The sequence below is a fragment of the Pleurodeles waltl genome, chromosome 12, assembly GCF_031143425.1.
Source record: "Pleurodeles waltl isolate 20211129_DDA chromosome 12, aPleWal1.hap1.20221129, whole genome shotgun sequence".
NCBI lineage: Eukaryota > Metazoa > Chordata > Amphibia > Caudata > Salamandridae > Pleurodeles > Pleurodeles waltl.
Window position 1 is genome coordinate 627,208,473 of NC_090451.1, and position 15,680 is coordinate 627,224,152.

Sequence of the window (15,680 nt, forward strand, 5' to 3'; positions counted from 1 at the left end):
CAGGAGCCGCAACGTACCCATGTACAAAGAGCTTAGCACAGTTGAGGAATGCATTGTCCAGAGGGGCTGTTAAATGCAAAAGACAGATTACCTGTGCAGATTTAATAAAAACCATCAGGTAGGGTCAGTGATGATAACTCAAAAGGAAAAACACACAAACAGTCTCTCACAAATCACATATTTGATTCCAAAGAACAAAACTGTAACATTTTGGTGAGAATCTCCTTTATTTTATAAAATCATGTACTTATAGCCAACTCGCCTACCTGGCAGGTGAACCTTAACCGTGCAGTGGCATCATAAGTTATGGGTAGGGGATGTGTACAAAGGATGAGGTGCAGGGAGGGGAGGAGATAAACGCTTGGCCAACCGCACCCACATCCAGGAATATCATATTTCTGGTGATCATTAATAGTAAATTTTCTCAGTGTGTCACATTTTACCAGTTGTAGTCTCCACTTTGAAAGCAAGCACAGAGCTGTGGATGAGGCTGGGCAAATGTCCGTCGAGCAAAGTTCATTACTTTTTCACTTCTAAGCCTCTCCTGGAGATGTGATTTCAAAACGGTGACATTTTAGACACCATGACGCGAAAGACTTCGTGAATGCTCATTTGAAGTCAGCGGAGGGCAAACTGGTGTATGCAGCCAGCAAAGAGCCCAAGCATTTGTGTTAGATTAGTGGCAGAAGAACATTCGTGGTAAGATGAAAACAGTCTTTTATGACACTTAAAAATTAAGAAAATTTGCTAAGAAGGAAGTTTTTTTCATTTTTTCTTAAATTAGAAATAATAATTGTAACAAACATTTAGCTCCCCACATCCATAACCTTCGCCCCCTATGCTGTCCTCCCACTTGGGAGTCCAATGCACGGAATTAAGTTATTGGTTTCTTTATTGAGCCCTTGCTCATCGATGGACTTTCATATGTTCCTGCAGCATGTCTTCTTTTCTTCTGGGTTCTGAGACCCGGAGCCGCTTGATGAAGCCTCTTGATTGAGTGTCACAGAATTTTCTTTAGGGATCAGGCTGGATTTATTCTTTGACACTTTCCTGTAGATGTCTACAAGAGAAAAAGTAAGATGACCTTAGAATAAAAAAAGTTAAGGGATGTCTGACTTTTGTATGAGGGGAAAAGGACGAGATGTTGTCAGCAATGATCTCCATTACACCACATTACCACCATCTTGGTCGATGAGATAGTCTTGTGTGCTGCAAACTGAAACACCTTTCAGTTCATTTGATTAATTGACAATGCAAATGGGATGGTCAGAGACGGTACAATATATGTATTAAAAGTTGTTTGTTTTTAGTTTAATCCTTGCAGGTTCTGATGTTTAAAAGCAGGTCCAACACTAAGAAGGAAGGAGGCACCAAGAAGAAGACACTACCAACAATTTTGAGGGTAAGTATACTTTTAGCACCTGTCTTTGGGAAAGGTGTCTAATTCTAGATCTTGGATTAAGAAATATGGTTTAATTTCGTGTGGAAATGAAGAGTGGTGATGTGTGTCACACATAGTGTATAGTTCACAGGACCTTCAAGTGGCTGGGGTTCTGGGTGTGGGGAAAGAGGATATCCTTTTTAGTGGTAACAGTGTAATCACATTGAGGTAGTCTAGATGATAACTAAGTTACGGAATGTTACAGCCTTTAAATAGATGAGTTTTTTTTGTGAATGAAAGAAGTTTAGTATGCTACTGTCATATTAATACTTGTTTTTTAAAACTCTACCTTGGGCTCCATACCTCAAATGAAGCCCCAGAGACTTCAGTGCAGAATATCGACATCTGAATGAAGATGGCAGCCGCAGAGCTCAATACTAGCTATAAGTTGACAGTGAGTGCTGTTTTAAAAGCAATGACATGCAAATCCTCATAAATTGAGGATGTAAGAGTAGTGCGGAAAGAGGGAATGAGCCCTATGGTGGAGAAGAATATTGTATTAGAGTAGGAATATAAGTGGTAAGAGCAATTTTACATTTATTTTATTTGAAACTTAAAGCATTAAGAATTTTAAGTTCCCAGGGTTCGAGCATGGATCACTGGGCTATCGCCAGTGATACAGAGAAGACCTTTGACTCGTTGAGCTGAACCTTCCTGATGGCAGTGTGTTTCAGCTTAGTGAAGAACTGCTGGGCTGGATACAATTAATAGGTACCTCCCCCCCAAGAGTCTGAGTTTGCACTGGAGGGGAGATATCAGAATCAATCGCCATCAACAGAAGCACCAGACACAGTCGGCCATGACCTGCCCCAGATGTGAGAAAACCGTGGCGGTCTTTCTCCACCAGGTATGGCACTGTCTGGTGATGTCACTCTTCTTGGACACCGTGACATATGACGTGACAGAGATGATAACATGCTTGGCGCTAAAAGACCCCATTACATGCATCCGGGAGAGCTCACCCAAGCAAACGAAACAAAGCAAGTGTGCGTCTTCATAGATTTAACTCTCACTCTTGCAAAAAGATGCATCGCCATAGCCTGGAAAGAAGCAATGGCACCCTTAGTTCGGGACAGAGGTGAGACGACTTAAAGTTGGCATATGTCGAGGTGGCTGTACTATCAGGCCCTACCAACAAGGCAGAAGAGGAGGAACGGTTCACATCCTGGGACAGTTACTGTGAAACAATTGAGAAGAAATTTGATGAATACCTGACCTGAGGCTTGGGTTCCTAGACCGTTGTTGTTCAGGTGGTGTGACTCCCTCCCTTGGAACACTTAATGTCGGCAAGTACCCTGACCAGAGCCCACATCACTACATCACACACCTGTACAAAGGGTAGGCAGCAACAAACCCTCACGCCTCACATCGGCAGGGAAACAAGACATTGCATTATGCATTGCGTTGTAGCAATCAGGAAGCTCAAGCTTGTTATAGTTTGTTTGATGTTTTTGTTCCCATTTGGTTTTTCTTGTCAGGCATCCAACGCGGACATTACGTAGCTACCACATATGTAAAAAGCTTGACACATGCACCCAATGGCCACATTGCAATGGGGCCAGGGGAATTAAATGTATCATCATATTGTGGTAAACTTAGTGAAGTGAGACCACAAACACATACCACAATATTGTACCAGCGGACTTATTGTTATGTAATGGTTATATAGTGCTCTGGCACTCGCCAGTTACCTGTACACATTGGCCAACATTTGAAATGGCAATGAAAACATTTAGAGAAAAGAATTTAAAGTTCAATTTTTGTCTTAATTTGGAGTTTTGTGGTTCTAATTTCTTTTAGTTCAACCAATGACCTTCAAATAAGGGAATTAAGTGAAGTACAGCTAGTAAGAAAACATAAGATCAGCTCAGAGAATGTGCTGAAATCAAATGTAATCCATTGAGTAACACTGATCAATTTAGATACTAGTAACAAAAATTCAGCCAACTCAATCTCCCAGCTGATAACGATGTTTTGAGGCAGTAGAACTGATTTATTTAGAGTATGTGGGCATGCAGTCAGTTTCAAAAGTGATATCTGGCAGCATGAATCGAAGCAAGTCAATCAAAAATCAATTAATTCTAGACACTTGCTAGATTTGTAGCAACATCTTTAAACCTTCTTTATAACACTAAGGTGCTTCTTATCTGTACCTGTAAGTATTGTCTCGAAAGCCAGCTCGACGTTAGTGGAGTCCAGGGCAGATGTTTCAATGAACAATAATCCATTATTTTCTGAAATGAGAACGCATAATTAGAATGAGGTGCTACATCTGACGGACACATTGCTGAAAACAACAGTAATATTTTCATTTCATACAAAATCACTGGTGCCAAAGCATTTTGAGATTGAGGCTAATCTTAACAGACTTGACTACTACTATACATGCATCATCCACATGACAATTCTGTATTGTTTTATTGAAATAAAGCCTGTGTTACACTGTTCTCTGCAGCATCACATTGTTTTTCAGAGATATCACAGCACCTTGCTTTAGGACAACATAACCGTGATATACTGAGTAGCAATACGTTTGGGATGCGGATCTCACTGGATTTAACGAATGTCTGTTTGATAGGTGCAGCCCGTAATTAAAGTGCTCTGCTTTGGTAAAACAGATGAGAAGCTTCATACCAATGGGAACATCACCGAGGAAGTAGATTTCTCATGGCTTCTGCCGGTTGTAGGTACCGGAACTCATTTTTGGGGGAGAGGACTTAATTTTCATCATCAGACTTTTGACCAAGAAATAGACAAGGTGGCTGAAGAGGAGGAAGGAATGAGGAAGGGAGAGGGGGGGAAACAGAAACAAAGGAAGAAAACTATAGAGGAAGGAGCACATTAAAGAGTGAGATAAAGAAACATGAAGTATATGGTAGTGAGAGGAAAACCCTGATATGGAATTATGAGTACCAGCCTTGGGATTTACAAGCCTTGGCATCCAGCAGGGCCAGTGGAAGGCTGCTAAGGTAAACGTTTGGCCCCATCCACTTATTTTGTTTATGAATTAAGAACTGATGATGATGGTTAGACAGCCATGCTGCTACAGAAGCTTTTTCAAACTAGTTTATAAACTAAGGTTGCCTTTAGGAGGGAGTCAAACAACGCCTTTGCTACAGGAGGAGCAGCTGCCAGCAATGGCGTTTGTTCACGCACTGAGCCGCAGTAGATGCTACTTGGTCATTGGGGTAAAAGGTCCCTCCAGTTCTGCTACTGCTGCTACTGTACTTAAACCAGTGCCATGGAAGAATTCTCATAATAAAACATTCTTCCAGGAAACAAACAAGTTCTTTCTATGGACTTAACTTTCTTAACAATTGTAATATATTTGGGATTTTATTTCTCCTTCAGAATAAGTGTCATACAAAGGTATACAGTCATCTGAAATAAATGAACAGAAACATGATGGTCAAATATACATAACTTTGCTCTGAAAGGAGAGCAAACTGAATTTTCTTTTTTATCCACAACATTTTATTAGACATTTTCACTACAGCAATTACAAATCTGTGCAGCAAGTTACAAAGGACCCAAATCCCACATGTCTGAATAGGGCTACAATGGCAAGCATACAAATGTATACAGGTGACCCCTAGGCCTATACTTCCGCCTATAAATCGGTGTCCAGTGCTTCATACTGCTCCATCCACACCCACCAGACATTTTCCTATTTCTTTTGACCTCCAATGAGTTCATAAAGATGCCGCTTGAAGACTCTGTAGCTGTCCCTTTCCACTTTCCATTTGCCAAGGCTCCGGCCTCAGTGCGGCTGCCACTCAATGGGGTGGCGGGACGAAGAAGAAAAGAAAAAAAGATGCTCATCTGTGGGGGAGACGCATTCGTCTCCCCTTCGTCCTCTTCCTCTTTCCGGCTGCACACAGGCTCCCAGCCAATCACGATGCTGCTGTCACCAGCATGACAGCAGCAACGTGATTGGTCTGAGCGACTTGCTTCACTGCTCAGCCTGGAAGTGTGTGTCTGGGATTGTTCTCCACTCAGCTGTGCAATACAGCCGGGTAGAGAACATGCAAAGTGCGCTGTCTGTTTGGCCGACCCAACACGGGCAGCCAAACATCGATACACACTTGGTGCACATAGTCCTCCTCCGGCCCGCTCCCTCCAGCCTAGCCCCACCCCGCCCGCTTCCCAGGAAAAATAAAATGATAATAACACAGCGTTATTATCATTTTATTTTTCCTTTCCCCACAATCCAGTGGGGTGACGCTCCTATCTAGCCTACTTATCCCTTCAGGTCTGTGATATGTCTCGCTTCACTACAAGAAAACCCAATCCCACTAGAATTTTCATTTATCTGTTAAGATTGGATTTGTCCATAATGTTTAGTAGGGCACATCTCCGAGTCAAAGTGATGGCATGATGTGTAGCTCCTAATAAAAGCTTAACAATCTCAGACTAATACTGCTGCAACACCTGGCAATCCGTCACCAAGTGTTGGAAATCACTTGTTCCAGCCTGAAATCTTAAACATATATGGGATGAGTTCCTGCCCATACACTATAGTATCTCATGAGTGTAATATAAGCAATGCAATAATTTAAACTATATCAATCAATACTTAGCAGCAATTGCTCTCTCTTTCGGCACCATCAGCACTACCTGCCACTCAGAGTCCTCCAATGGACCTAGAGCCACCTCCCACAGCCCACTTGGAGCAGAAAATGTGTCTGGGGAATGTGTGACTAATGTTTTATGTACAGTCGATAATTTCTTATCTGGTGGGGGGCATAATCAGCTTTGCCTCTAAAGGTCTGAACTCTGGCAGCTACTCAGGTGCTGACAGATATGAGGACATTGCATGCCTGAGCTGCAAGTAACAAAAAATAAACTGGGTCTTGAGCAAACCACATCATCCTGCAATGTCAAAAAGGCCTTAAACTGTGTATTGACTGTGATATCCCCTAAAAGAATGACTTCCAGTGTGTATCACCCAGTCCTTACATATTGTTCTGGCTGTTCTGGTGACTGTTGGAACTATTAAACGCAGTCGGTCCCCTCATAGGAACAGTAGTAGCAAGTATCCCGATCCCATTGTCCATCGCTCGATGTTATGGGACAGATATGAATTCACATTGAAAAGCTATTTACTGAACATTCAAATGTGTGGTTTTCTGTAATATGAGAGCAGATCTGCCATCCCCAGGGCTGTGTCGAATAGTGCAGAGTTCTGCAAAGTCGGTCCTGGAGAGCCGGGTCCATGCCAGATTTTTAGCATTACCACATTTAGAAACATGTAGATTTCTGAAACATCTTTTTTCTAAATGTGGATATGCTAAAAATCTGGCATGGGCCCGGCTCTCCAGGACAGACTTTGCAGGACCCTGGAATAGTGATTTAAAGCGCTTAATCATATTGAACCTGGGGGTCTTGTTATTCCACAGAATGGAGTGTATTTTCGATGTCAGGTTTCTGAAAAAGGAGTTTGCACTTTTACGCTGAATGTTCTGTTATATATACAGTATTTTGAGAAGGGTGACGATCTTAAAAAGCGTGACACTTCCCATGAGCGAGATCAGGAGAGCTGTGCAATGGGCAAGCTGTAACTTGACCCTACCAAATGGGACCCCATGTTGCCCTCTCACATCTGTGCATAGCGTTACGATACAAAGACACTCCGTAGACATTAATGGGTGTTGCTACAAGTAGTGGTCCAGTTCACCCTGAAGTTAATACATTCCCTGAATTCCAGGAGTATGTGTGCGCTCTGGGACCCAAGCATTCTGGTTGCCCTAGATACACAAGCAGATCTTCCACATTAACAGAATGTTTGCTCTCTACCTCTGTTGTGCATCTAATTCCCTTTACTCCAGGATCCAGCCTGAGCAGCGTTGCCAGTGGCTCTATGGCCAGAGTAAAAAGCATGGGCAAGAGAGAACGGCCATGCCTAGTGCCGCATAGCACAGGAAAGGGGCCTGACATTACATTAATCACCCGTAATCCAAGCATCAGGCCCCTATACAGTAGCTTTGGATAGGCCATGAATGTAGGCGCCAGCCTCAGCTTTTCTAGCAAGGTAAACAGATATGTCAAAAGACTTTCTCAAACTCCATCCGGAGTATGACAGCCAGGAACCCAAAATGCTTAGCCTACGAGGTCTGCCTACGAATTTAACTGGGGTCAGCTAAGCAAGGAGATCACAAACTCCAAAACAGTTGAAGGCTGTACACCAGCTTTAGAGTTTTTTTATTTAGAAATATGCAAATTCTCTGATGCAAATTATATTTTCAATGTGTTTTTATTGGACTAGGCAATTGTTGATGAACCTATTTGACACAAAAGTGAGCTCTTTACACTAAAGAGAGAGTTGTGGATGGCCATTTGAACGCTGCTTTCTAAAGAAAATTATTTTTGATAAATTGATTTTGTCTGCACTGATATATGCCTATAAATAACATTTTAGATCCTACAAAAGATTTTAAAGTGCTTCGGGATAATAACATCACAGTGCAACTGATTGAAGGGTTGTTACATGATTTTTATAAGGCACACGCTGTGACTCAACTTATGGAGGCTCCTCTGCCGTAAACTACCTCTACTGTAAGGCATGCTCCACCTTCCTACACTGAGGGATCAGCATCTGAATGGACAGAGGTTCCCTCTGCACTCCTGGGACTAAAAAGAGACTCTGCCACCCCATCCATGCTAGATGTGCTCTTCAGCGAATCATCTTACGGCTCCTCTTAATATGCACTGCTTCTCTGAAACAAGTGTTCTAGGAAGCCCATTCTATTCAGTTTGTGCCTCCCTCTTTCCATTACTTCTTTTCCCTCTACTCCTCTCAAGTCCTTCCAGCTGGCATTAAATTTGCATTATGCGCTGAACAAACAACCGAAAAACGAAATAAAGATTTTGGAGAGATTCTTCTACCCTGTATTATTGTTGAATTTCATTCTTGGTCTTCTCTCCTAGGTGGCCTGCTGCTCATGTTCTAATTTATGTGGGAAATTGGAATGGATCCCTGATTTCTGACGGGCACTACTACTCTGATTTTTTAATCACTTTGCTCTTCATTATCTTAATTCAGAAAGTCCCACTTGCCCCAGCCTTGATGTCTATTGAGAAAGTTACTGGTGAACTACTGACTAATAGAACAAGACCTCATCATGAACACATATTCTGGGGAGTGGGAGATCTTATCCGCTTAACACCATCCACTTCTAATTATACATCACACACCCATAACTGCACAGATATGCCACTAAGTAGGATTTCTACATTCTCACAGTAATGCACATCTCAAGGCATGTTCAAAACACACGATATTCAACAAAACACCTTAGTTAGAACATACCACAAACATGGAAAATTGCATAGATATGAAATATTGTTGGTTAATAGTAGGTTCACAACACACCACCCTTCAACAAAGAAAATTAAGATAGAACACCAAATATCCGTCTATCTTGGCAGCCATCATGTCTTTGTTACAAAGGTCAAGGTCTTCTAAGAGCTTGAACTTGAAAGGGCTGGAAAGAAAAGCATGAGGACCTTCTGTGTTACCATAATGTTACACTTAAAATGACTCTAAAAGATTATATAGAACACCAATGTTGGCATTGTACACTTGTATAACTACACCTTGCAAATTCAGTGATAAAGGTTATGTCAGGGTATGTTATGGTTACATCTAAGAGGCTCTTAAATTTGTCACTTGTAATTAACACCAGAGTCATAAGGCCTCCACGGTCAAAATCGAATGTAAATAAACGTGTTTGGATGGTATTTTTTGGGAGTTGGTGACCATAACTGGTGAATTTCCAATGCTTTTCATTTTAGGCACAACCATAGAATCAATTAACATACATTCAAACATAAGTATTTATATGTAACTCTGAAAGATAAGAGCTAAAAATGTTCTTTTTGTTTGATAATACATTACAAACCTTTTTTGCGTAGTGTAATATTACATATGAGACTCGAGGAGTAAGGCCAGGAGGGTAGCTCTGCGGTATGTGGTGACAATGGGAGGATGGCCTCTCAGTTTATGTTAATGCAGAGTTCGATCCTCCATCTGAAGGTCACTTAGCTGTTCCTCCTTCCGGTGCAAGTGAAATGGGTAGTGCTTTCATCATGTAATGGATACTGTGCCTACCTGTAGCACCTGGATACGTATGTCAAGGGATGAATTGCTATATAAATAAATAAATAAAAGATAGCAGAAGAAGTAAAGACTTAGGAGATACGGCTAACGGTGACCTCTCTGCATCCCCTTTAATCTATCCTCCTAACATCACTAACATACCATGGGATCACACCAAAGCCTCCATGGAACCTGCATGAAGTCCTACCTGCATACATCTTGGCTTCTTCAGAGGGCACCTCTCGAGCACTATCGGTCAAATCTGTCTTATTGCCCACCAGCATGACCACGATGTTGGCATCTGCATGATCGTAAAGTTCCTTCAACCAGCGTTCTATGCAGTCATACGTCTGGTGCTTTGTGATGTCAAAGACTAACAACGCACCAACAGCCCCTCGGTAATACCTAAAAGATAAAAAGATGAGTAAAGAGTTATTGTGAGAAATGAATGTTTAGTGGAACAAAATACATTTCTTAAAATGTACACTTGCATATAAACCTGTGTGTCTCTATAACTTCATAAATGCCTTAATTGCATCATTTTCTGAGCAACTATGGGAATTGCCATAGGGTTTGTATGAACGTCTTATTTGCAGCATAATCAAGACGTTTAATGAAAAATGTTATATTCAAACGTGATCAGTAGCAATAAGAATAGTGCTGAATTATTTCATCATGTTGTTTTTATCAGAAGGAAAACAATAAAGTTTTACGAGGGACTTTGCAACATCACTCTATATGAAGAGATGAAGCACAAAGGCAGCACTAAAAGGTAAAATCAACAGTGAGTATTGCATGACAACTACTAAACAGCATGGAACAAACGTGTGGTTTGTATAACTAATGAGGTCAGAGAATTTGTTGGAATATTCTGGATCTAAAACAAAGTTCTAGGAGTCTCTAGATAAGGTCAGATTAGTTGTGGGAGAATCAAGCTGCTTGTGATGCTCTAATCTTGGAAAACTTGGATTCGGAAAATGCTTCATCTGTGAATGCACTATTTGCATGTCACTAGTGTGGTCTGGGTCAAATCCCCAGTTGCCATAAAATAGAAATTATACTACATAAATCGGGGAAGAGTGGCTATAAAGAATATCAAGGGAAGTCTGACTATATTTGCTCCATCAGTGAGGAATCGCTGTTCATAAGCATGCAACAACATATTAGGTCATGTTTGTGAGGTGTGAGTTAAATTCTTAAGCACTACACTTGGCTTTTATTATTGCTTTTGTTTTTGCTATCTCTTGGTTCTCAATTGCTGATGGACGGTAATATTTATCCTGGTGTCTGAAAGTAGTCCAGGCCAGAGGTACAAAGCCTTTTTGTGGTTCCATTTGCTGTGATTCCCCCAAATCACTGGATTTGCAATAGCAAACTAGTTTTTTGCTTTGTACTACCTCATTTTGCAAGTCAGAATAGCATTTAAGACCCACAAAATGGGTTTACCGACCTATTCTGAATAGTAGTTAGGAAGTGGGAGAAATAATTGATTCATTGGCGTCTAATGGAGTTGGGTGTTATTAGCCCTCCACTTTCATGGCTTCAGATATTGCCAGTGACTCTTAGAAGAATAATTATGAGATCAAAGGATTCAGTGCGGATGCAGAAGATGCCTGGATATTATAAATAAAATACAGAGAAAATATATTTGAAATACATATTTTCAAATAAAGTGAATCTAAAGTCGATTTCTGCAGGTGTGTAAGCTGACTCAACTTCCAGGTGTGATTTATAGGTTTACAAAAAAAAGAGAGAGAGAAAAAGGTGCAGCTGCTGCTACTTCTGCAATCATAGTGAAACTGGGGCCCGGAAGATCATCAAGCATCTTAATGTAATTGCTACTTGATCAAGGGAGTTTTGTAAATATTTTAAGTGGATTTTTTCCCAGACAGCTGAAGAGACCTCTGCCAGAAAACTCTCCAGATAATTGTAAATTAATTAAACTGTTTGCATCAATGTTTCATTAATGTCAAAACTGCACTTTTTACAGCAAAATGGCAAGTAAACTAGTTCATGAGCACCAACGACGTATACAAATATTGAACCCTTTCACCCTCTGCTTGTTTTTCGAAAGAAATTCACTTCTTCAGAATTCTTATTCCAGAGGTCCGTAAACAGATGTTCCACCAATCCACCACAAACAGAACTGCTTAGTAAGCGGTTCTCCTTTTCCCTCTTTTCTTACAAAGCATCTCCTATCCTGAAAGCAGATAACCCGAATGAGGAAACAATCCAAAAACACAGACAAAGGTAACCCTTAGCAGAAAGTCTGCTTACTCCTAGATTCATTTTCTATAAATTTGATTTCAATAGTGGTCCAAATGTTATGTAGGAACATTTATACACAAATTATTTGAATTAACCTCCTCAGCCTAATTCCTTTATGTGATCCCGGAATTTCTTGGGGACCTGGAATATGCTTACAATGTATAGCAAAGGGTGCTTTATCCCAAAATTATCAACAAATCTATCACGAGAAAGGATCTTTCAACGACACCACAAAGTTTATAGCTTATTACAAAGCATGCAGTAGTCAGGAAATACTCCCAATCATGTCGCTAACTTCCACAGATGAATCTGGACAGAAACCACAGCATACAAATGTTACTTCTGTAACATTTGCAAGAAAGCAGGTGGATCTTGTACAACTGCAACTATCCCTGAGACCCTAGTCTCTGAGACTCATTCATAAACCGGCTGGCTGTCAGAGTTCTTCTTAACCCTACTTCAGAGCAATAAAACTCCTCTAATACTCGCTGGTAGTACTTTATAATACAAGGTCTTACTCTTCCTTCTTACAGTCCTTATTTCAGTGAAATGCTAGACTTCCATTTGAGACAGGTAACCAGGCCTGCCCTGTAACATTCTTTTTTTCTGGATGTCCTCAAACGTTCCCACACTTCCTGTGAGCAGCATTTAAGAATGGTACAACCTTGTGTTCATTATCCAAGCCAAATATTAGCTATGGGAACAAACAACGGCATATTAAGGAGTTGAAGGCAAGGGCTGTGACAAAAAATATTAAGGCTCCATGCAAATAATGTTGCAAAATCTTTCTCATCACAGTCTTATATCCAATATATATATATTTAACAATTGAAAAAAATGTCCTTCCTGCAGAGAGTAAGGGAAAGGGCCATAACAATATATTACAGTGAAAAAGTAATTTAAGTTCATAGTGCAATAACCAAAATATGCCATGCCCTAATAGCTGATCAGAAAAATGAGACCATGCATTTTAGGAGCCATTAGAGAAATGCCAAAAACAGATAACATGTCAGAACTACAAGGAAAGCAAAGGAAGAGCACATAAATGCACATCAGTGCAAAACAAATTCACAGTGTGACAGTCCATGTGTCCAGTAGCAGATGCTATTCAGAAGTTAGTCTAAATATGGCTGAACATAAATATGTAATGTTCAAAATAAACACTACAGATTTGTCAACTGATATGTATCACATGCAAAATCATGTATACTGAATATGGTAGAAAGAAGTTAAATTCTTAAAGCTATTATCTTGCAAGGAAAAACTTTAAGCTCATATTTGAAAATGTTAATATTAGGTATTTTCTTTATTGAGAGTAGCAAAAGTTCCATAGTTTTTGCCTGGTCAGGAGAAAGACTGTTTCAAGATGTGTTTCAGTTTTAGGACGTATATTCGTAGACCTCTTTTGCTTCTAGAAGAACCAACATCTCCTAATATGTTTGGTTTTGTCAAAGGGATGTTGATGTGTTTAAGTGGATTGCCTTATTCATGGTGAATGCAAGTCTGTAGCTTTAGATTTTTAGGAGCATCTTGCTTCGAGTGGGAGCCATTTGAGATCACCGAGCGTTGGGAAGATATGAGCTTTGCAGCTGGTGAAGATATACAACATGCAACTGCACGGAGCACTGTTTATAAGACTGATAGTTTGATTTTATGAAAGGCAACCATGAGAGTAGGGCCATAGGCAATTATTTTATGAGCCACGGTCAGTACAACATGTTTTAATTCATGTTTGGAGACAAAAAGATTACATTGTATGATTGGAAGTTGGCATTGCGCACCCTTGACCATATTTTAGAAATATTGGAGCAGGCAGTGTCTTATATTTTATGAATTTCAGGGATCTGGCTTTGTTAAAAAAAAGTTGATATGCTTCCTAGTAGAGTAAAGGCACCAAGCCTGTTTGCTGTTGTTGAATCGTCAGGATATGAAGATATGAAGGGATAAAGAGGAATCACGAAAAACATTCATATATTTTCTCAATTTTTCCATAACACCGTGTTATCTCTGCATACCATAACTCCCAGGTAGGAGTCTCTTCAGGAGAAGATAGCATCTCCTGGAAGGAAACTTATTTCTGTTCCTGGAGAGGAGTCTACACTTATGTGACACTAATTTCCTAATAAAAGCAGGCCAGCAAGCATTGGTAAACATAATCCCAAAAAGCAAACCTAGCAGAGAGGAAATTTGCAGAAGTGGAATTTCAATTGTACCGCATCTCTAATATTTTCGAGTGACAGACAAAACAGCTGGTAATTTTTGAGGGAAAGGGGACCTAACACTTGCAGAAATGGGAGGAGCATGTTAGAACCTCTACAGAACTCTAAGAAACAATGAGGTTTTCTACCTTGAAAGAAGGAACTACCCCTCACTGAAGCAGTCTGTGATGAGGAAAAGGACCTACACCTTAATCATTATTTATAGTGAAGATGCAAGAGTGATGGAGGTTAATTGTTTTGATGAGTTGGACAAGTTGCATAGATTCTGTCGTTATTTTCATGTAGGTCTAAAACCAGTTACTGGTGCACACTAGCGTAACAGTAAAGTGTATGAACACAGCCAGAGTATCCTCTTTGTATACCACTCAAAGTGTGCTGGATCACTTCTTGGTGCTTATTGTGGTCATGAACTTGGGTCACTTCATATTCTAATATAACCAGGAAGAAATGCATAGCAGCATAACTCACCAAATGATCTTCAGAAACTAACGGCATAGCAATTTCCTTCCTTTTATTTCCCCACTCTGTGTGGTCAGAAAGTGTTGCTCAAGTGCCTTGTGTAAAATGTGGCTGCAATGTCAGATTCGAATTTCATAGCAAAAGGTTTATTTTTAGGGATCCCTCTTTGAATAAGCTGCCTTTCAGCACTGTGGAGATTCAGTTTGAATATAGCTTCACACTCAGGTTAGTCTGTCAAAGTGCTTCACATGCAAGAGTAAAGCATATCTGCTTCTTCCACAGGTCAAACTTTGCCCTCTCTTGATCTCTCAGGTGACCATATTTAAGAGCCCGTTCGTTTTTCTAAAACCGCCCTATCCTGCAAAGTATGAGTGTGCCTGGGTGACGAATGACTAGACCAGTAGGGCCAGTGGTTGCTGTAGTGTTTCTCAGCAATCATGTTTAAGTCTGTCTTGACAGTGCAGCTCTCTGCAAGATGTAACGTTACAATTAAAAAAAAAATGTTTAGGGCAGGCTTGGCAAAGCAGCCAACTGTATGATATATTGATATAATTTCTTTAAAATGTACATGAAGATGGGAAATGCATGACAGACTATTTTATAGTCTGTCTATATGCTATAGACTATTTTATATTGCTTCTTTTTCCTAGTATTGAACAGACAAAAGTGTAGGCTGTAATTTGTCAAACTATTTGCAAAGAACAGAGGTTCTCATCAGTGAGCATGGACAAATGACCATATTAGATGAAGATCATTGAGAAAGTCCAAAAGGCGGTCCAAAAGGCGGTCTTAACTGCATAAGGTTTTTGGAATGTGGACTAGTAGGCCGATGGCTTCTTAACTCAGACAATCCTTATGTGAGCTGCAATTGTCAGCTACCGACTGTGGGTGGGAAGACAGATATCTCCTCTGCTTAGTCAATTCTTGGAAGAGCCACAAGCGTCAGCTCAGTAAGCAGCGTCTCAGTCAGTGTCCAAGTAATTTGTTAAACAGCATCTGTTCTTGTAGATAGCATTTATGAATGCTGGTGTTAATACGTGTTCGCATATTAAAGCTAGATCTTTAACTTCGCCAATGAATTAGGAATCCGCTATATTACAGATCTGATAGATATTGCCCCACTTTTGCTATGGATAAAAGTATGGTCAAATCCGGTGGCTACTTTAACACATGATTGTGTAAAAGACTGTCTCTC

The 15,680-nt window shown here is 40.4% G+C and overlaps 1 protein-coding gene across 1 annotated transcript in view; it reads right to left on the reverse strand.

Moving 5' to 3' along the window:
- Positions 1 to 208: 208 nt before the first annotated feature.
- The window catches only part of RAB25 (RAB25, member RAS oncogene family), a 41,908-nt gene continuing 26,436 nt past the window's right edge, over positions 209 to 15,680 (reverse strand). The window contains exons 3-5 of the mRNA XM_069218024.1: positions 9,748 to 9,944; positions 3,595 to 3,675; positions 209 to 1,060 (exon numbers count right to left, since the gene is read on the reverse strand). Of these exons, the coding sequence (XP_069074125.1) occupies positions 921 to 1,060; positions 3,595 to 3,675; positions 9,748 to 9,944 (418 nt within the window). The 3' untranslated portion in view covers positions 209 to 920. The remainder of the gene's footprint in view (positions 1,061 to 3,594; positions 3,676 to 9,747; positions 9,945 to 15,680) is intronic.